Source organism: Hydra viridissima, unplaced genomic scaffold, assembly GCF_058129835.1.
Source record: "Hydra viridissima isolate aposymbiotic clone 2 unplaced genomic scaffold, HvirCarnegie_v1 scaffold_9, whole genome shotgun sequence".
Lineage (NCBI taxonomy): Eukaryota > Metazoa > Cnidaria > Hydrozoa > Anthoathecata > Hydridae > Hydra > Hydra viridissima.
Window position 1 is genome coordinate 17,634,398 of NW_028324308.1, and position 22,920 is coordinate 17,657,317.

General features: G+C 29.8%; 1 protein-coding gene and 1 long non-coding RNA gene across 4 annotated transcripts; one reads left to right on the forward strand and one right to left on the reverse strand.

The window, feature by feature from the left end:
• Positions 1-6,463: 6,463 nt before the first annotated feature.
• LOC149884363 (uncharacterized) lies at positions 6,464-9,166 on the forward strand. Of its 3 annotated transcripts, XR_016456071.1 has the most exons (4): positions 6,476-6,593; positions 6,759-7,008; positions 7,431-7,535; positions 7,668-8,061. It is a non-coding gene; the product is annotated as an uncharacterized LOC149884363 (long non-coding RNA). The 3 variants fall into 3 exon arrangements; XR_016456072.1 differs by lacking the exon at positions 7,668-8,061 and adding an exon at positions 8,871-9,166 and having other exon boundaries at positions 6,464-7,008; XR_016456070.1 differs by having other exon boundaries at positions 6,464-7,008.
• A 7,048-nt stretch (positions 9,167-16,214) lies between these two features.
• LOC149884364 (uncharacterized) lies at positions 16,215-20,265 on the reverse strand. Its single transcript, XM_090098881.1, has 3 exons — positions 20,188-20,265; positions 18,108-18,372; positions 16,215-18,009 (listed from the first exon to the last, which is right to left on the reverse strand). Exons 2-3 carry the CDS (start codon positions 18,349-18,351, stop codon positions 16,328-16,330), a joined length of 1,926 nt encoding a protein of 641 aa, XP_089955007.1. The 5' UTR covers positions 18,352-18,372; positions 20,188-20,265; the 3' UTR covers positions 16,215-16,327.
• Positions 20,266-22,920: the final 2,655 nt, after the last annotated feature.

A 22,920-nucleotide genomic window follows, 5' to 3' on the forward strand; every position in this document is an offset into this window, starting at 1 on the left:
AAACGAGCCAGCCCGTTTGCCGAGATATTGACGTCATCAATATTTTAACTTAATTTTATTTTGCGTTTATATGAATAAACGAGCTGGCCCGGATAGCGATTCGGGCTAGTTCATTTATTCATATAAACCTAAAAGAAAATTAACTTGAAATAAGGACGACGCACAGTGGAGTATTTCACTTGAAAAGTTGAACAAAATTATTTTATGTTTATTATCTATGTAATATGTAGTAAAAAGAAGTTTAGGGTCATTATATTGTATTAAAAACGGTTGGTCACACATGAAATGTAAAAAATTTAATATTAAAACAAAAAATACATATTTTTATACATCTTACATACTTTACAAATATCTACAACTTTACAACTATATAACATAATGACAAATAACTAAATTTATAATACTAAAAAGGATAATCACACTTGAAAGATGCATCTAAACCTATACTGGGTTTCTCAATCACTGAACTTAATCCTTAGGTTATACCTGTTGTTAATTATTATTTTTCGTTAAAGGATTAAATCCTATGGTTAATCCGCTACAAGGGGCTAATGATTTGACAACCAAACGTTTGAAATTAACAATCTAAATTTATTATTATAGCCCTACATTTAATCCAAAATAAAGTAAAATATTTTTGTACATGTCAATGCAATCATTTTCAATCAGAATCAATATCTGATATGTCGTCAATCGTCATCGCTTGTGAGTCTTCTAATGTTTCCGGCATCAAGAGTCCTATTGTCTCACTGGAGAACGGTTTTCTTTTTGTCTGGGGCCTTTTTCTCATACTGCTTAGCAAAGGATCCGAAGTCAGCAGAAGTTTGTTTAAAGTATCTCTATTACAGTTTTCTCGCGAAGACTTCCTCGCATAATTCTGTCGATAAAGATGGAAATGTTTGTTTCTGGCTTCGGCTGCTTCTTCTGATAGCTGGCCAATAGGCAGTATAGCCAGTTCAATTATTGTGGTGCCATGTCTTAAAACTTTATGCATAGTTGGCGTCATTGGGTGCCATGCATATAAATCAACATAAAGTTTAGCCGTCTCATTTGCAAAATTTTCAAATTTTTTTACATTAATTTGATGCCCACTCGAAATTGCTTCCAAAATGACATTACATTTTTTTATAAGAGTTATATCAACCCCTGTGATGCGGGAAGCGGTTAAGGGATCGGCGAAAAATCTTCTTGATGTATTCCCATCATTACTGTTCCCAAATCCAGTCTTAGGAATATCAACCAACAGCCCTAATTCATCTTTAAAGGCATTTTGAATTTTTTGTTTTGTTTCCGCTACTATTTTTTTATCTTCTTCTATTCTTGCTTGCCATTTTTTTATTGGTATTTTATACGACATATGCAGTAAGGATTCAAAAAATCTGATTCTTGCGTGCAGTATTGATAGCCCAAATTTCAGTGTTTCACGGCTTTCTGTCGTTTTGTTATTCAAGTCATTAAAATCTTTTGAAGTTTGCCCACATATATAGCATCTCATTGTTGATGTCGTATTTGTAGCAGCATTGCAAACTTTTCCATCAATCATAGTAAAAAGAAATACATGCTTTATTTGCAAATTACCACCAAAAGCGTTTATTATTTCACTTTTTCTCAAGCCTTTTATTTGGTTCTCTATGTATTCGATTTCATCATTCGTTACGTCTTTGCTCTCCCGAATAAAACGGATTCTTATTGGTCGGCAATACCTTGTAGATGATGGTGCTGGGTTTTACCAAAGCACCTTCTTTTGGTTACCAATATGGCATATGAGCCGTAGGGGCACAAAAGAACTTTGAAATATGTTAGCGTCGCTATCATCGCTGTTTTGAAATTTTTGTTTAAACGTTTGTTGTTGCGAGCCATCACAACCCCATTTCGAAATCAATTCTAAATTATTTCTTTCTTTTTCATTAAAATTTTCAATAATTTCATTCATATAACAACATAATCGCCTAGACGTGTGATCCAGAAGATCTTGTAATTTAATTTCTGAACAAGTTTCTGTAACTGTTATCGATTCTTCTGGTGGATAACATTCTTTTTTGGCTTTTTTTATAAGTGAATAACATGGATAGATATTCTTGTTGGCTGCATGAATAATTTCATATTGTTTTTTAGTCATATCAGCTTCCACAAAAATTGACAACGCTTCTGATGGTGTGTGCTTTTTAATGATATCTTCAGTAGTTGTGTCACTTTTTCTATATTGTTTGGCTTTTATTGGTGTAAATAAAATTTCTTTTATAACGTTAGACGCGTCACTGTTCCCTGCAGCACGTTGACTCATTTGAGCAGCATACATCAACTGCTCACAAGGTATATGTTCCCTTAAAACCCTTTTTTTTTCGCCTTCTCGTTGGTGAACTCGATTCACAAAATTCTTTTGACGGTCGGCCGGGTTTTGCTACCGTCCAAGTTGGTAAAGCTATGGTGGTATTGAGCCATTGTTTGTTATTTTTTAAAAAACGCTCTCTTTTACGGCTAGCGTTTTCCCATTTTTGTTTAAATTGGAACTTAAAAGGTGAAAAAATGGTTTTTAGTGCACTTTCTTCATTTGCAGGGCATTTAGTTATGTTTTTAAGGTGTTCTAATAAAAACACGAATTTGTCGTCAATTTTTTCCTCGGAACTTTGCTCCAAGACTTCATAAAGTGATTGTCTAGTCATCTTTATTGTGATAGCTTGAGATTCTGCAATAAAAATATGAATTAAATAAAATAAAAGTTTAATCACAAAAAAAATATATTTGCCTTATTGACTAAAAAAATTAAAAAAATCTTAGGGAGCGTATATGTGCAACTTTTTTTTTTTAAAATGGTAAATAGAATATCTAAGGTTTATGTGAAGCACAAGCTCGTAGCTTAATAAGGCTTAATTGATATTCAAAAACACTTTTTAATATCGCGTATATAAAAAAAAAACGTTAAATTTTTTACATTAAATATAATTGATGAGAAACGTGACAGTAACATATAAAATAGAGAAAATAAATATACCAAAAAATTGAGCTTACCTTCTTTTTCAATATCCATTATAATTTTTAAAATTTGTCACTAACCACAAACTCAAAAAACGATTTGTAATAATGCTCGTCAACAGGAACGTTGAAAAACAATTTAATTCATTACCACAATTACTCGACTTTTAAAGCTGCCCCAATAAGGTGGGAGGGAGATGGGTAACCGAAATGACCATTTAGGAATGTAACCTTTATTAAGCTTTACCAATGCACCAATAAAAACAGATTTTGACAAAATTTTGAAAATTGACTTTTGGGGTCGATGTTATAAAACATTTTACGGCCGAAACGGATTCCGAAGCTAATTTGGAGGGGCAAAAAGTCACTTAAAAATTTGGAATTAACGATATTTATAAAACAAGAATGATATATTTTGATTAGTTTTAACGTTCTTATTTTATAAATATCGTTAATTCCAAATTTTTAAGTGACTTTTTGCCCCTCCAAATTAGCTTCGGAATCCGTTTCGGCCGTAAAATGTTTTATAACATCGACCCTTGATCAACTTTTTCTTTAACTTTATAAATACTCCACTGTGCGACGTCAAGATCTCGACAAACGGGCTGGCTCGTTTGCCGAGCCAGCTCGCTTTCCATATAAACAGGGCCTTAAAATTAAGTTTATATGAACTTTTGCCAAATAAATAAAAAATGATATCGAGGTCAGCCTGTCTTTTTCTAGCAGGGCTGGCCTCTTTATCGGTAAAATAATAACTTTAAAGATGGCGGCTAGCGACAAAAAAAAACACATTGCGTTTTAACAATATGTTTAACTGGTATTATAACACAAATAATGCTTCTTAAAACCCTAATTGTATTATATAAGCTTTACAAGTTTAAATTTGATAATTTTTTAAATATTATTCTTTTACGAAAACAATCACAATCACTTCAAAAGATGAAACAAGCAAGAGAGATGCCTTAAAAGAAAAAATCGTAGTTGCTGGTTTAAAACTGGCACAACTGATTTATTGTGGCATAATATAATAACTGGTGTAACTCCCATTGATGTATGGAAAACAAACTTTAGCCTTTCACGGTTTCTTTTCATGAATTTGGTTTCAGAGTTAAGCCCTTATTTATCTCCTGACCCTTTTTCGCCTAACTCTAGAGTTCTATCAGCAGATAAAAAAGTAGCTATTACTTTATATTACTTAAAAGATACTGGATCTTTGGTAAATTATAAAAGCAAAACAACTAAAATTTTAAGTACACGGAAGTTGTCAGTTTTATTGTTAAATTTATTATATTATACGGAAGATTTAAAATTTAAAAAATGTAAAAGTTTATACGCATGCGTACAAATTTATATAAGAAATTAACCAGCCCGTTTGCCGAGATCTCGGCAAAAAACAGTGAGATCTCGCTATCCGGGCCAGCTCGTTTATTATTATAAACGCAAAATAAAATTAAGTTAAAATATTGATGACATCGATATCTCGGTAAACGGGCTGGGTCGGCAAACGAGCCAGCCCGCTTTCCATATAAACAGGCCCTAAGATTTTAAATTTGATACTTATATCTCAACACTAAATAGAAAAAGTGAATCATGCAATATAAAACCATAACAACAAGAAACAAAAAAAAGAAAACCTATCAAATCAATAGTTTGAATTATTTTGGCAGAATGAAAAATTGCTAAACGAGACCAATCGAGATCTGCGATGATCCAAACTAAGATCAGTGCCCTCGTCCATATAAACAGGTGGTTTACCAGGAAATAATTTTTTTTTGTCAAATTGAATTTTTTTTTTCAGAATATTAAATAAAATAGTTCCAATAGCGAAATTTAGTTACTAGTTATGAAAAAAAATTTGAATTTCTGAAATTTGTTATAAAAAACATCAAATTTTAGCCAAAAAAGGCATTAAACTATACACATGGATGAAACAAAAAAACTCAAAGATAAATTATCTTTTTCTTTCGAAATTTTGCACAAATAATCTTGCTTATATTATCTAGTTCCTGAACTAAAATGAAGTTCATTGCACAAGTAGAAAGGCCAATTAATAAAATTTGCTATAACTGATACCACTTTTCAAGGGATCTACATGAAAAAATTAGGAACAATGAGTAATAGCACTGTAAATAGAGCACCTTATGTCTTGATTTTAGTTCAGTCTCCAGATCTAAGTTAAAACTGCAAATTCTGAAAATTTCAGCTCCATATCTTAAACCAATCTGGAAATATCTTGTTCCACGTAAAGGTAAAAATAGCAAAAAATGACATATTGAGAAAACAGCATTTCAAAAATATAAAGATAAAAAACAGTCTAAAAACTTCCAGAAGCATACGATTTTTTACCATCAAATTCTTGTTCTTTATCAAACCAGCCTTTAGATAATCCCCTTGATTGAATTCTTCTTTTTTTAATAAAAGTTTTTTCTTTTTTCAGTAATAATTTGAAAAATATAAACTTTATTTCCTGGTAAACCACCTTAAGCGTACTGCAATAAAACAAAAACTATAATTGTGCATACCCTTTAGGTATCTGTCACAATTACTTAAAACTTTTGAGGAAGCAAGACTTTTAAAAAGTTTGTTGTGCAGTGAAATCTCGATCATCCAACTGTACATCAAAATGCAAACTCAAATCATTATATTAAATTATTAAATTTTCAAAAGGGGAACTCATAAAAGAATTTTAAAGAGAGTTCACCTTTTTTTGGAACATTTTTACGGTTAGTGTTTCACAATTACATATTACAGCTGTTTATTAAGGTTATGACAAGAAAACCTTTTTTTTTACCTTTGATAATAACAAAGATAAAATTAAGACGACTTGAAATTGGTATTAAAGTTGTCTTAAACTGGTCTCAAATGAAACACAGTAAATCGCCTAATTAAAAACGTCTTAAAGTTGTCTTATACTGCTCAACGCCGTTAATGCATGTTCTCAAACTTTTTTGTCTTGATTGTTCTCGGTGATAACAAATATATATTTTTTCCGGTCTGCAACATTTGTTTATAAACAATATTATGTTATATATCCTATAGATACTGTTTAAAACTTATCATATCTTTTGCGATGGAGTAAGAAAATATGTATACATATTTTCTACAAAAAAATAAAAAATATGTATATATATTCAACAAAATATTGTGTTTCTTTTGTGAGCAATGCATAGCTAACAAAAGAATTTTGCATATTTAAATTAATCTATGGTAATTTAAAGACCGGAATTTCAGTTAAATAGTTTTATGGCATTATGAAATAGGGGTGGTTCATATCATAGTAACGTTTAAATTTTGAGCTTAGACTTTTAAATAAACCTTAAGAGGTTTAAATTGAAAAGTCTAACTAGCCGTATGTCAATTTGTGTGTCTTTCACACTCATCATAATATAATTCCTACAAAAATTAATGTTTAATGTTTAATGTCGTCGTTTCGTCATTAGTTACTAGGCTTTGAATTAGTTACTAGGCTTTGATAGAGCGCGTTCTTCAAATGCACGCGGCCATTGGAGAAAGATCTTTTGAGCAAGTTAAAACTTTTTTCCTTTTGGAATTTAATTATTAGTTTAGATACATTACATAAAGAATCAGCTTAATCAATTATATATCATATTATAATTGAAGTAAGTATGTGAAATAGTTATATATACATTTTTATCAGATAAAGTAGAAAGGATTAAAATTTTTATTAGATAAAGTAGAAAGGATCTTAATTTTTTAAATCGTTTAGATTTTGTTTGTTTTAGTTTTTCTTTTAGCAGTTCTATTTTTATTATTTTATTTTTTAGAAAGAAAATAGGGGTATGGATGTTATTTAAAGTTATACTAATGCTATTTCCATAAAAGGGTTATTAATACTTTGAAATTTCTTTGATGCTATTAACTATTTTTGTTCTTTTTTAGAAAATTTAGAAAAATAAATTAAAATTTTGTGCCAACACTGACAACGCATGTCACATGTTAATGTATGTAAAGGTTGAATTTTGTCATGAGAATTACAGTTCTTATGAAAAAAAAAAAAAAAAGAAGAAGAAGAAGGTAAAGAATATTGTTTGTAAATATATATTTTGTTTACTTTGAATCTTTTTAAATTTTCTTGCATCATTTTTAAAATTTTTGTTTGCACACGTTTATTGTTTGCATATATGCTTTTTTGATATGTATGTGTATGTGGTAATAAGTGCTTTATAGTTGTTTTATCAATGTGTTTTTAAAATAATGTAAAGTTGTACAATAATGTAAAGTGTTTTTATTGTTTGTGTATGTGTTAATATGTGTTATGTAATTGTTTTAAAAATGTGTTTAAATATGTATATAAGGTTTATATTTAACCTTATATACATATTTAAATGCATTTATTGTGCTTATAGTTTGTACATGTTTATATTATGTTCTTTCCGTATTTTTAAAGTGCTGTGACTTGGTAAACATCTACCTGAAAATCAATTATTGTATTTTAGAGAAGGAGCAGAACATATGGCTTTAGATCGTGCAGCTCAGCAAGATATGCACCTAATGGCATGGTTTAAGTTAAATACTGAAAATGAAAGAGCATACTGCTATTCGTATGTAGACATTCCTTATCACTTTATATTTGGTGTTTAACATTGTAAATGGAAGGTTAGACAAAGGGGTGGTAATAAGGTGATAGTAAGAATGTATAAAGTTAATCCAACTGGAGAATTGTTTTTTCTTAGACTGTTAAAAGTTACTTTTGCAAGCAAAAGGAGCAACATCTTGGGAGGATGTGCATACTGTTAATGGTATTGTCCTTGAAATGTTTCGTGAAGCATGTGTTTTGAAAGGTCTGTTGCAAGATGACACTGAATGGCAGAATACTCTTTCTGAGGCGGTTTTAACATATGCCAAAGAAAATTAGACAGTTGTTTTCAATTATTTTGACCTTTTGTGAACCTGAAAATCCTTTACATCTGGAATACATACAAATTTTTTATGATGGAAGATTTCATTCATCACTCAGTCCCACTTCTAATAGCTGAACAAGCTACTCTTCATCAAATTGAAAAGATTATTAATCAAATGTGTTATATAAAACCATATTTGTTTATAGTTGTATATATGTTTAAATTATGTTGTTTCCATGTTTTTAAAGTGGTGTGATTTGGCATTATGTTGAGCAAGATTGATAATCTTGCCAGCCAGGCAGAGTTACTGCTTTGGAGCTAGGTTGTGTTGTCTAGCCTTTTTTAATTATTCTCAAAACACATAATGTCTGTTAATGTTTAGCGTAATGTGTATGAGAGTATGCAACCTTGATCTTTAAATCTAGGGTGTTTTCATGTCCTAAATTTGAAGTAATTGAATAACTAATATTGAACATAAAAACAAATATACTTTTATGTATTTATATGTTTAGTAAAAAGACTTTAAATTGGTTTTCTAATTTTGCCTTTCATATTTTAATTTGGTTTGTTATCTTCATTGGATTTTAGGATCAAGGATGTAAATATTCTATTGTTATGTGTTATTGTTGTGATGTTTTGTGTTGGTATTCATTTTTAACAATAGACACCTTCATGTTGGTGACTATTGTAAAAAATGAATAATAGGTTGTTTCATTATTGGAACTTACTGCTTTTATTTATTTACTGAAAGCCAAGACAACATTATGCTAAAAATGCAATTTATATCTTAAATTGGTTATATATATATATATATATATATATATATATATATATATATAGTATTGTTAATCCTTTTGTACTTCAAAACAGATTTTATTGTTACATTTTCGATAATTGTTTATATTAACTGCCATGTCAAAATGGCTTACTGTAAATAGGTACATCGATTTTCAGTTTTTATGTGGTGTTTTATTTTTGTTTTGTTTTTTTGTTGTCGTAATTATAGTATCATAATTCCATTTTTTTTTTCTTTAGGATTTACGATTGACGCATTTATACGGTTTATAAAAAGAAACCTAATTACCTTTTATTGTAAATTTTGGTCAGTTAAAATGATATAAATGTATGCAATTAATTCAATTTTTTCTATTTTAAGCCAAATAATTTGCTGTACATAACTTAGGGAATCTTTTTAAATGGGTGGTGAATATTGTAGTTTAGCGCATTTTTCAAATATCGAGTTACTTAAATTTTATAAGGTTTTTAACTAATTAATTAGCTTAGTTTGCATTTGCAACACTTTTGAGGAAAGAAAAAATTCTTATAAATATTAAAAAGAAACAATTCTTATACACGTAAATCATTGTTTTACATTTTATTATTCTGGTAAAAGGTCTTCATCAAAAACTTGATTACTCTTAATAAAAATAGCTCTATTCTCCTGACCACCATTAAGGCAAAAACGGGGAAGGGAGGTCCTTTATTAGTGTCAAAATATTTAAGAGAATTAAATTTCGAGTAACAAAAGGAATTTTTAGTAAATGGTAGTAAATTACCGTATTAAAAGCTATTGAAACAAAGAGGACATATAAAAATGGTCAGATTAGTGCCATATATAGTAATGGTCACTTATTTTAATAAATTTATTTGGCTGTGTGCATTTAACGTTTTAAAGACAATTTCCTGTTTTAAAGAAAAATGTATCAAGGGGATACCAAAAAATTAATAAATCATGTATAATTTACGTTCGCTTAATATTAATCTTATTAATTAAAGTTCATGTTATAAAAAATATAACAAGAACATAGCCTTACTTTTTCGTCAATTTAAAGCATGATAAAGTGTTATTATTTTGTGTTAGTAACTAAAAACATTGTGTTGAACTTAGTAATGTCGAGGAAAATTGTTCTGCCTTACACTGATGTGACTAACGTCAGTTGTAAATTACTTAAATAATGTTGAATAATTGGTAAATTATTTTACATCCGCATACTTTTTATTTTAATTTTACAGATGGTTTAATTTTGTCAATTTGAAGGCGTTTTTCTAAAAGGGTATAGTTAAGGTTTCGCAACTTTAAATTGTGGAAAACTGCCACTGTAAATATGGTCCGTCTGTTAAGTAACAGACCGACCATAACCCGTATTACGGGTTGCTTTTTGCTAGTATTAATAAAAACTTTCATATAAAATGGAAAAAACTGATTTTCAACTTGATATATCTAATTTTTTTCAACCTTTAATATATTTGCAGACATATGACTGGTTAGAAATTAAAACTATAACTTAAACCTTGTTTGAAAAAGTTGTTTTTTCAATTTAATGTTTTATCTTCATTGAGAGCAGGACCATTTTATACCAAAATATGATTCATCAACTATAAAGCAAAATTTTATATCTAAACTTGAGAAATTTAAAAAAAAATTAACTTCGTTTGATTTTAGACAAACTAAAGCGCTAGGAGAAAAAAAAATTAAAAAAAAAAAATATTTGGGCTAAAAAAATGCAGTGAAACATGACCTTTTTATAAAAACGCATATATATATATATATATATATATATATATATATATATATATATATATATATATATAGTTTTAAAGACTTTATCAAAGCCAATTTACGGCAAACCGCAAGCATTACTAAGTATTTAATATTAACATAATATGATATACCAGCTATATATGTAAACTAAATTTTACTTGACAAAAACTAATGGGTTATGTGCTTTTTATGTTAAATTAAATAATATATGAAATATGAAAAACGAAAGCATGAAATATCTGGCCGCATTTTGCAAGATAATTATAAATTTGAATAACTTTTTAAAAGGTTTTGCATTATCAAATGAATTATAAAAAAGTCTGGTGAATGACAGACCAAAGAATTGAATGAAAACAGATCTTGACAAAAAATTTTAAGCTTTTTTATATTTCGCTATACTTTTTTTAGTCATTTTAAAATTATTTTCACAGCTCTATTTTATCATTGACAGACTTGTTTTACATGAAAAAAGTTCTCAAATTTATAAATGTTTATCATAAAAAAATGAGAAAATCTGTTCGTCCCGACAACTAATTTCCTTTACCTTGGTGTAATTTGTTTAGTAGTTTGTCAACACATGTAGTCGTTACTTTATCCTGAACAATCTCATTAAACAAATGCAACAAAAGTTTAAACTGATACAAAAAGTTTAAACTATAATTATAAGTTGCGCGTCCACTATTACACGTCCATGCTTTAATTCCTTCCTTAATTGCGTCTTCAATAACGTCTTTAATTCCAATTAAAAAAGTTATGCGGACAGTTTTATCTGACAATAAAATCAGTTGTACGCACTGTTAAAGTTAGAGCATTTCTTTGTAATACCCCAGCAAGATCCTTTTTGAAATGGACTGTTGCTCATTCTGGATATTAATCTTGTGAAAGCGGCATTATCAAAAGTTCTTGGGAAGAAAGGGTAGTGTTTAATGAAGAACAAGAATTTTGCAAGCGGACAGAGTCTCCCTCCATTACAATATAAATATATATATAGGGGAACCTGTTGTACCTCTGACCACTTTTTGTTTCCGGGCGTTTTTTTGCTCGACGGTTGAATCAATTTATACCATTCAAAGTTTATGTTATTCTCTTATATTTTGCGCAAAAATTATACTTTTGACTTTTTTCTCATTCAACCAAAAAGTATCATTTTTGAGCGTTTTTAAAAAAGTACTCAAATAGTCAATGGTACAACATGTACGTTGTACCTTTGACCAAGGTGTGTTGTTCCTTTGACCGTAATGTTATTAATAAGTTCTCATGAATTATTTGGACTTTTAATAAGTAATCATGACATATTACAGCTTTGCTATATGTTATAAAGAAATTTCTAGCCAACCACATGTCAATAAAAGCTTATATAAAACCATTTTGTAAGAAATTAAAGAAATTGCCGCAACAAGTTAAAACCAAAAAACATTTTTTGATGGTCTAAAGTAAAACTTTGTTTCTTGTCACTTTTATATTACAATTTCAAGTAAAACGTTTTGTTGTAATTCAATTTATTAATTTTGCTTTGAAAAATAACTACTAACTGCAGCATTACATAAGTCTCCCTTAGTTTGGATTTTTTGATAGATTTTGTTTTGTATCTAGTCTTGTACAAAGGGCCATTCATTGTCCTTGTACTTAGGGCCGTGTTTTAAAGTAACATCTACGGTCATAATCCTTATGATTTTGTTTTTTTGTAGTAAATAAAAGAAAATGACATCAATTATCAGTACTATTTCGATTTAGTCACATTTTTTTCAGTTGGATGCTATTTACATGGGACGGTTAGGGTTAAGTTTGGAAACTTCAAATGTGATTGAATTGTACAAAATGTTTTTAATTAAGTTGTTACTATCTTTTAGATAATTTAAGAGCAAAAATATATTTCTATAACTTGCTTTACTAGCTGGTGGCCTAGGTACAATTAGAAATGAACTTATTGTACCTAAGTTTACCGATTTTAAAACCCTTTTACTTGGCGGAGTTTTATATTTTAAGTAATTATGTCGATATCAATAGGAAGTAATTTGTATGAGATGATCATACAAAAAATCTGGCCCTAAGTAGATTAATATCCCCTAAATAGGTTTTTAACTTAGAAACCTCTTAAAACCCAACCAAAACTATTTTTAGTTGTCAGATTCATTTAGATTTGACCATAATGCTTTTTAGAGGAAATCTTTTAATGCAGACAATGAAAAATACGAAATTAAAATATATAATATTAAATAACATTACTGTACAGTAAAAGATGTCAGATCAACATCAAACATAAGATACTGACGTCTAGATGAACAATGACCAACACTTGGTGATGGAACTTTCATTATAATATCTTCAAGTTCTACATCATAAATATTGTCATCTTCTCGTATAAATTTATTGTCTCCTGATTTCTTAAGATACTTAACTTTGTAAACTAAACCAACAACTTCAATAACTTCTGCCACATAATGTCTCAGAGTATTTCTTTTCACTTAACTTGACAAGTAAGAAATTTCCTGAAACAATTTCACTATTTTCTGATTAATTGTCAAGTATATTTATTCCAAAATAAGATAATAATCAATTTCATCAAAACTTTCATTATTTAAACTTGTGTCAGAATGTTGATTAAAAATAATCTGTTTTGCCATGGATTTTATTTGTCTTGAAAAAGGTTTTTGACATTGTTCATTATTAGATTTTGAATGTAAAATAACTTTCATTTCAGGTGTATCAGTTAAAATGCGTGATTTTCCCTTACGGCTTTTTGAAATAGCTGCCTTTCTTATTTTGGCTTTTGGGTGAGGTCGTATTATTTCAGGTGAAACATTTCCAATGTTGATGGTAAATTGCCAGGAGTGGTTTCAACCTCATTGCTATCATTAGAAATGCAAGTTTCAGTATCCACTATTGGCCTATCAGTAACAGTTGCAGCTAAGAAGTCAATTTCAGTAAAAATATTTTCATTAAAGGGAAAAAACCCAGTACATTTAAAACTGTTAACAATATTATTCGGTACAAAAGCATGAGGATAAGCTTGACCAACAAGGTAAGATATATCATAAATTGTAACTGGTTTACCAGCATTTCCTGGTGATATCATCCAATTATTCATGGCATTATTATAAAATATTTTAAATGGACCAAAAACACCACGATCAAGGGGTTGCATTTTGTGGGTTGTGTGAGGATGAAATGTCATTAAAATTATGCCCGATCTTTTAGCTAATTCAATAATAGAAATGTTAACATGACTTTCATGGTTATCCATTAATAAAAGAACTGGTTTTTCTACCGAAGGTCGTACATTACTAATAAAATGCTCAAGAAATTGCAGAAAAATGACTTCATTTGACCATCCAGACTTATTAGCTGCTCCTACACTTCCAGGAGGAGCACCATTCAACATGTAGTCCTTAAATTTTGCACGCGGAAATACAAGTAATGGTGGAATGCTACTTCCAGTAGCATAAATGGCTGCAATCATTGTTACATTATTGCCTCGTTCTGCACTAGTCATACTTCCTATTTGCTTTTTGCCCTTTGAGGCTAGGATTTTTGGTGGTACATGAACTGTGGTAATTCCTGTTTCATCGCAATTCCAAATGTTTGATGGCTCAAAATGATAACGTTCTAAAACATTTCTATAATTTTTAAACACAATTCTTACAGTTTCTTTATTGAATGCAGAAGATCTACCAAGACTTGTTGGCTGCGGTTTACGTAGGGATAACTTATCATTATACAGGGTGACCACAAAGTATCCGCACAGATAAAGAGCTTAATAAAAAGCATGTAGAAAGTATTTGGAACACAAATTTTTTTTTTAAAACATTTATTGAACTATAACAATTATGATTCAAAGATTGAATTCGAATTTTCCTCCATCAGCAAAATAACAGGCCTGTAGGCGTCTCGGGAATGCTTCGACGGTGGCGAGCAAGTAGGCAGGGTCCAGAGAATCCCAAGCTTTCAGTAGTGATTTTTTTAAACTTTCAATATTTTTATGCGGCTTTTGGCATGCCTTTCCTTCTAGGACGCTCCAGACTGAGAAATCCATCGGGTTAAGATCGGGGCTCGATGGCGGCCATTGAGAAAAGTTGATAAAATCAGGAAAAGTTGCCGCACAAAAATCCTGAACTGTCTTCTTTTTATGGGCTGGAGCTCCATCTTGCATGAACGTCCAAATACGATTTCCAAGTTCTTTTTGAGCCCAAGGAACAATTTATAAGTAAATAAATAAGAAAATAAATAAGAAAATACATAAGTGCTTTTATGCTTATATTTTCACAAGATGAAACCGTCTCGTGTGCGGATACTTTGTGGTCACCCTGTACTCATATGCAAAGAATCTGATTTGCTTTAATGTGAGCCCATAATGCATATTTGCAGCATCTGCCAAGTATTTTACCAAAATTAATTCTTCTTTTGTTGAGAATACTTTTTTTGGTTTCTTATGTGAATATGAATACTGGGTTCTTCCAGATTTTTTAAACTGCTTTAACTGATATATCAAAGTTGATTTTTTAATGTTGCAATGTCTTGCTGCTTTACTTAGACTCATTTTTTGTTGAAGAACAAAATTCACTGCATCAAACATATCCTTCTCGCAAATCTTCTTACGAAAAACACCAACCTTACTCCTTGGCATTTTAAGATTAAAACATATTAACAGAAATGATTATATATTTATTTGTTCTTACTTCCTTATTGCTGTACAGAAATCAAGTACAACTATATAATCAACTTAATTATCAAGCTGCTACAGCTGCCAACAAACTTAATTATTAAAACTGATTATCAAGCATTATAAGTACATAAAAATATACATTCCAATAATGGATTGTGTGTCAAGTGTAAAATTTACTCTTATTTATCAATAAATTAAATAAAACAATGCATAAGATATAGAAATATATAAAAATATAATTTGGGTCATTCCATGCCAAGTGGTGCAAATTTTAATGAGGTCCCTCATGGACCATCTCAGATTTTATTGAAATTTTTTGATTTTGTACATATGTTAAAAGCATGTTTTGAAAATTTTAGATCAATATCTAATATGGTTCTTGAGAAAACGCTATTTAAGTAGTGGGCTATTTTGCATAAAATTTCACTCTACAAGAAAAAAGGGTTTTTTCATCATTTTTAACAGCCAATACCTTTTGAACAAGTTAGTTTTATACTTCAATTATTATAAGATAGCAAGTGTGCTGTGGATACTTTGAAAAAAGAAAAAAATATTATTTCTGGCATCTTAACTTTTTCCATAATGGCGGGCTAAAGTTGATTTTTTTGTTTTAAGAATAAGTTTTTTTGTGATTTTAAAGACCTTAATCTTAAAAACTAGTTACAAAGTTAATACAAATCAAATTGCCTGCTGATCTACATGTGGTGCATAAACATTTTTAAAAAAATCAGTTGATTAAAGAGCTGCATTCAAAAGTTATAGGTCTCCAAAATGAGTCAGATCGAGATTTTCGTAAAATTGATCTGTGATGCAAAGCATCTGTTACCTAAGATGGCACTTTTTTTTTTATATAAAATTTTTTATACGCATCAATTAAAGACTGTTAATTAATAAAAACCAAAAAAATTAATGGGCGCTTATTTATAACCCCCAAAAGGTAGTCTCTAAAAGTCAGGTAAATTTTCCATAAAATTCTGAAATTGACATAATAAATAAATGCATTGAATTATATAATGTTATTTATTATGAAATATCAATTAAAAAATATCAATGCTTAAAGCCTTTTAATCCCTTTAGATAAAGAACTTTTAAATCCCAATAGATAAAGTCCCCTCCCCTCTGTCCCCTCCCCTCTTTATAATACAATAATTTTTTTAATGAAAAACAAACAAAATGTTTTTAAGAAAATAAACAAAAATAATAAAATTTACAAAAAGTTAAATTTCTCAAATAATAAAATAATCTCATTGATTTCTTTTAAGTCAATACTATAAAATCTTCTGAATTCTAAATTCTGCAAGTAGAAAAATCCACATTAGTGCAAATAATATCAAATGAGACTCTTCTTATTTTTATTGAGGTAAGTGACATTGGGATAAAACTGTGGTGGTTTCGTGTCCCAGGTATTGTCGAACAAGAACAATATCTCTCTTCCAAATTGAAGTTTGTAGTATGTGTTTCTATTGAAACTTTGTCAACAAAAAAAAAAGATATTCCTTTGACGTGTTGAACACACCAGCTGTACATTTTGCTTGGTGTGTCAATAGGATCGTTTAGTGATTGTAGACTGGCTCGTGCAACAAGACGTTTCACTGTTCCACCAACACCATCACAAGGGCTTTTACCATGCAATGTTGCAAAAAAGTGCCACTCTGCAGTCATGTCAAAATCGTGTTTATGGTAGCATAAGTTGATAAGATTTTTGTAATTTTTATATTGTGATGCAGCTCCATCACTAAAATAGATAATGTGTTCAAATGTTTGTAATTGTTTAAGTTTATCAATAACATTACCGATAAAGCAATGAACAGCATCTGTTCCATGTTTCAGATGATCTGATATAACACAATAACTTTGACTATCAAGTTTTCCATCTTTTATAAAATACGCAACAAAGGGGTGCACAGTTGCTAGTTCACTAATTTCTTTTTCTGTAAACAAAGTGTCAATGTAGTCTAACAAAACCTTTTTAGCAGGACATTTATCGCAGCTATGCAGCATACAATCTCTATTTTCAATGCTACAAACCATTAATTTTAATAAGATTTTGTAATCAGAAATTCCAGGAATTTTCTGTACAAGGAGCTTTACATTTTGATGGTACTGGCAAACACAAACTGCATGCAGACCAGAAGCACCACCCACAGGAATGCACCACTTGGGCCTTAGCTCACAAAATTTTGAAAATCCAACTTTAAGATAATTATATTTCTTTTTAAACTCAATATGTAGCTCTTTCATATTGACTAGTAGAAGGCGCTTTTGGATATGTTGCTTTTTACTATCTACTTTAACTGAAACAAACTCTTTTTTTCCTGGACAAACCCTTGAATATTCATCGCATTCGTAGAAATGAACAACCTCTGTAATTACATCTTCGCTTAGTTTTCTACCCGATTTTGGAGAAGGTTTTGATAGTATTCCACTTTTTTTACTTAATTTTCTGGCTTGTACTACAGATCTTTTTGAAGTAAAAAAAAACTTCTGAGTTTTCTCTATTGACCAACTGTCTGGAGTGAGTGTAAGAAGTGTGATTTTTTCAGAATTTGACAATGTTTTTTCAAATTTTGACTTAATTTTAGTCATAATATTGTCTAAATCTGTGTTTGTTTTTTTCAAACATTTTTTTGAGGGTGATTCAATTTCACAAAGTGCAGCTATTTCTATACCTAGCACATTGGGAACAGCCTTTTGTGTATGAGCTCTTATGCTATCAATTTTACGCTTTCCATATGCAACTCTATCTTTTTTTGAAACAAGTTTTAGAGGTGAGCATCCAAAACTTGCAATACTTGAATTAAGATCTTCTTTTAATGTATGGTTGTCAACATAAATTTCTTTTTCTTGGAGTTCATTTTCTTTTGTATTATGTTTGCAATTCAGAACTTTTCTGCAACTAGTGCAAATTTTTTGACCAGGTATTAAACCAAAATCTTTGGCATATGAAAGACTGATAACTCTAAGAGAATCTAAAAAATAACGGAAATAATTAAATATTTTTTTTTTTATTTATTTAGTGTTATTAAGGTATTTTTATTAAATTAAGATATTAAATATTGAAACTTACTTTTCACATTTTTTGCATGCTTGTTCAACGGATTACAACAATACCTGCGATGTTCATTCTCATACCTCGACAAGTAAACTTTCTCGTGATAGCTGCAAATAAAATCTATGGGATTTATTTTGCTTCTCAAAGAAATAAACTCTTGGTTTAGTTTAGACAGTTCTTGGTAGCGTTTACTTTTATTAGATAGATAGCACTGTTCATTTAATGCTTTACCAATACAGCAAGTAGAAAGCTCAGGCATATTACTTATTATTAATTAGTTCTAAAATACAACAATTTATTTGGTTTTATTAGTACTTTTTAGATTGACATACTAGTAATATAGAATTAAATGAAACAATAACTAAACTTTTAAAAAGTAATAATTTTTTATGGAAAATTTACCTGACTTTTAGAGACTACCTTTTGGGGGTTATAAATAAGCGCCCATTAATTTTTTTGGTTTTTATTAATTAACAGTCTTTAATTGATGCGTTTAAAAAATTTTATAAAAAAAAAAAAGTGCCATCTTAGGTAACAGATGCTTTGCATCACAGATCAATTTTACGAAAATCTCGATCTGACTCATTTTGGAGACCTATAACTTTTGAATGCAGCTCTTTAATCAACTGATTTTTTTAAAAATGTTTATGCACCACATGTAGATCAGCAGGCAATTTGATTTGTATTAACTTTGTAACTAGTTTTTAAGATTAAGGTCTTTAAAATCACAAAAAAACTTATTCTTAAAACAAAAAAATCAACTTTAGCCCGCCATTATGGAAAAAGTTAAGATGCCAGAAATAATATTTTTTTCTTTTTTCAAAGTATCCACAGCACACTTGCTATCTTATAATAATTGAAGTATAAAACTAACTTGTTCAAAAGGTATTGGCTGTTAAAAATGATGAAAAAACCCTTTTTTCTTGTAGAGTGAAATTTTATGCAAAATAGCCCACTACTTAAATAGCGTTTTCTCAAGAACCATATTAGATATTGATCTAAAATTTTCAAAACATGCTTTTAACATATGTACAAAATCAAAAAATTTCAATAAAATCTGAGATGGTCCATGAGGGACCTCATTAAAATTTGCACCACTTGGCATGGAATGACCCATTTGTTAATATTATTTTATCACTTATATTATATTTAAAACTAAATACCAGCAAGAAAGTAATAATACGCTTTTCGCTGATTTTTACATGCAAGAGCACAGCTGTCTGATAAATTTGATGAAAAATTTCATAAAAGAGTCCTCTTTAAGTTCGCAAAAAATTAAAGCGCAGTACAAACCAGTCAAAGGTACAACGTCCTACGCTGGTCAAAGGTACACGAGATGGGTTTCTTCAACAATTATCGTCTCAAACCTCATTTAGGGTTAGAAATAATTATTTAAACTTTTCCATAATAAAAAAAAGATGTTGTTCAATGTAAGTAATATCATACATTAGCCAAACAACTATTTATGACAGTTTTGTTATCAAAATAAGATAAACATAAATATTTACTTTTTAAGAGCTAAAACTAATAATTTCTTGTGGATCAGCACAATCTTCCCCAACCATGATATTTTAAGGTAAAAAGAGTCGTCATGGACTAATATTTCAAATGGCACTTCAATTTTTTCAAAATGATAATAGTTGGCCAATATGACAGAGTGACTAAAGGTACAACGTGGTCAAATGTACAACAGGTTCCCCTATATATATATATATATATATATATATATATATATATATATATATATATATATGTATATATGTATTTATATTGTATTGAAAGGAGACTCTGGAAAGTAATATCTATAATTTATTTGTTGAATTTGTGCTTTGAAAATCACTTCGTGGCTCCTTAGTTAACAAAGGGAAATTTTTTTAATAAAAATTTATGACGAAAAGAAAAATTATGGACGCTCTTTAAGGTTTTTTTACAATTTCAAAACTTTAAATCTTGTTTAAATTTGATGTGAAAGGAGAAAAATGTTCGAAATACAGTGCTTCTAGAAAGTATTAGCGCACTCATATTTTCTTTACCTAAGTGAATTTTAAATGAGTGTAATTCGAAAACAATAAAAGGCTGACTGATAATCACTTACAGTTTTTCAAAGATTCTAAGAAAGTTTAATATTTTATTTGATCACGTCTGCTTTTGAAGCATGCCCAAGACTCTACGCGGCATAGAATCTATAAGTTTTCTGATTAATTCTTGTGGCACCGTATCCCACAACTCTTGCATTTGCGTTTTGAGCTGCACCAAGTTAGTGGGCTTGCTTTTTTGTAATTTGCAGTTTATCCAACTTCAAAGATTCTCAGCAGAATTTAAATTAGGTGAGTGAGTGGGCCAAGGCATTAGATTAAACCGTTTTTCTTTTATGTATTGCTTTATTGAGCATGCTTTGTGGCAAGGAGCGTTATCTTGTTCAGATTGCTAGGTGGAGTCAGCCTTGAAAACGTCCATTGATGCCTTTAAATAATCTTCTAATATCTCTATATCGATGTTGATTAAAGCGATCAGTGTAAAGATGCGCCAGTCCATTGCTAGATCCAGCAATGCAGCCCCAAATGCCAATTGAACCTCCTCTTCCTTGAACTCTTGACATAATAAAACGAGGATTATATTATTCGTCTTTATATCTCCTCACGACATCCCTTTTCTTGCGATTAATAAGTTCAAAATTTGACTCGTCCGAGAAAACTGCTTTTCTCCAATGCTTTACAGTCCACGCAGCTCTCTCTTTGCACCATTTTCTTCGTTTGAGACGGTCTTTGATACTTAATAGTGGCTTCTTTTTTGCAAGGCATGAATTGAGATGTTTTTTCATCATAAACTTTCTAATTATTGATCAGCTAACTTGATGTGCACCCAATGCATTAATATGTAATCAGCTAACTTGATGTGCACCCAATGCTGAGGCAATTTCGGCTATGCTCATTTTTGCGTTGCGTGTAGCGAGCATAATTGCTTTACTTTCGTCCCTTTCTGAATTTTTTTTGGGACGACCAGAGCGACTTTTGTCTTTGACTGTTCCAAACTCATTATAGTTTTTGAGCATTGTTCTAACGCTGTATTCACTGATTTCAAATTGATGGCCAACAATTTGCCTTTTTTGTTTCAATTGATATGCTTCTTAAACCCATATTTTTATTGCTGCAATTTTAAAGTTTTAACTAACTGTATTTTAATTGATATTCCTACCACTTCAATTGAATCAGTGTTTTTTAAAAGGGCCAATATTTCGAAATTTCATTAATTAATTATTAACAAACGAAATGTTATAACGATTATCAAAGTGTACTAAGATATTACTCTTGCATATATTTTTTAAAAATATATTACACAAATTCTGTATATTTAACATTAAGAGATGTAAAGAGTTTTTTTTAGTTTTCTCAAAAACGGGTTTTGAGCAAATCAGCCCTTTTAAAAAACACTGATTCAATTTTTTCCTCTTATATTTTTTATTGACTTATATTAATCAGCAGAGAGTTTTTAGCAAAAGTTAACCAAAAAAGTTTTCTTAAAGGAATTAAACGAGTGTGTTATAATAAAAAAATTACGAGTGCGCTAATACTTTCTGGAATATGCTTTTTCTGGAATATGCTTTTTTTCTTAAACGTAATTTTCAAGCAAGGAAAATGGTCCACCCCCGCGAGATCAACTAAAAAGTTTACTTAATAGAAAAATTTGATGATTCTGTTGCCAATTGCAACTTGCAATTATAAAAAATGATTAAACTGTATTTGTTTATGATCGTTAAATATTGTTAAAATACAAATATTTGATAACTCTATTGCAATCACACAAACGGTTCAATGGTATTCGTATTTATGGTTGGTCATATGGTCAATTATTTAGCAATTTTCTTTTGTATGTTTCTATTTTGCATTGTATTATTTAGCAATTTTCTATTGTATCTATAAAATTTGTTGGTCGAATTATTAACCTGTCAAAAAAAGAAATTCTGATATTGGACTTTTATGGTTGGTGGTCAAAAATGGGATGAGCCAGCTCCCGTCTATTTCTATAGAATTCAAATTTTTTTTTAAAAGAATTTTTTTGTTTAAAAGTTACGGCCATTTAAAGTTATTTCAGGGAGTAAATGGGGGATGGAGGGGGGGGGGGGGGAATTTACACTTTGCATAGTCAAATTTGAAATCTAATCATGAACTTTGACGTAGTTTATGAAAGATAAAAAAAGCAATATAATTTTAAAAAAGCGATTCTATCGGGGAGTTCTTGAACATGGGCACACAGAAGTCAGAATGCATAAAAAATGCGCCAAAATTCCAGGAAACTGAGATGTTTTAACAGCAGACTTATTTGAATTTGTTTGTTTTGATTTGAAAAGCCAATAAAAACCTTTTTTTAAAAAAAAAAAAGGTAATGGAAAACGTTACCCTCGTCACCGGTAATTTAGTTACGCGCACGTCATCGTTAATTTAGTAGTGATTTAACACTTCTTGTTAGTTGTGATTGAGTTCACTAGTGTTCATCTGTAAACTTTTGATCACCAGCGATTGAGTGGTGACTTGTCACTAGTGGATAAGTAGTGATAATCCCCATTGATTTAACACCAGTTCATTAGTGATTTAGTTACGATTGAGTATTTATTCACTGATTATCTGTAAATCTTGCTCATTAATGATTTCTGATGGCATTTTCACATAAAAGGAATCATTAAAATGGTTATAATTTTTACTGCCACTGTCAATCCCTCATAAAAAAGTATCTAGGCGCCAAACTGATTTGTAGTGAATGCATCATGCATCAATAAACAGAAGTTGCAAGTCAACTTTCAAATTAAAAACAATACCAAGGGTATTACAAT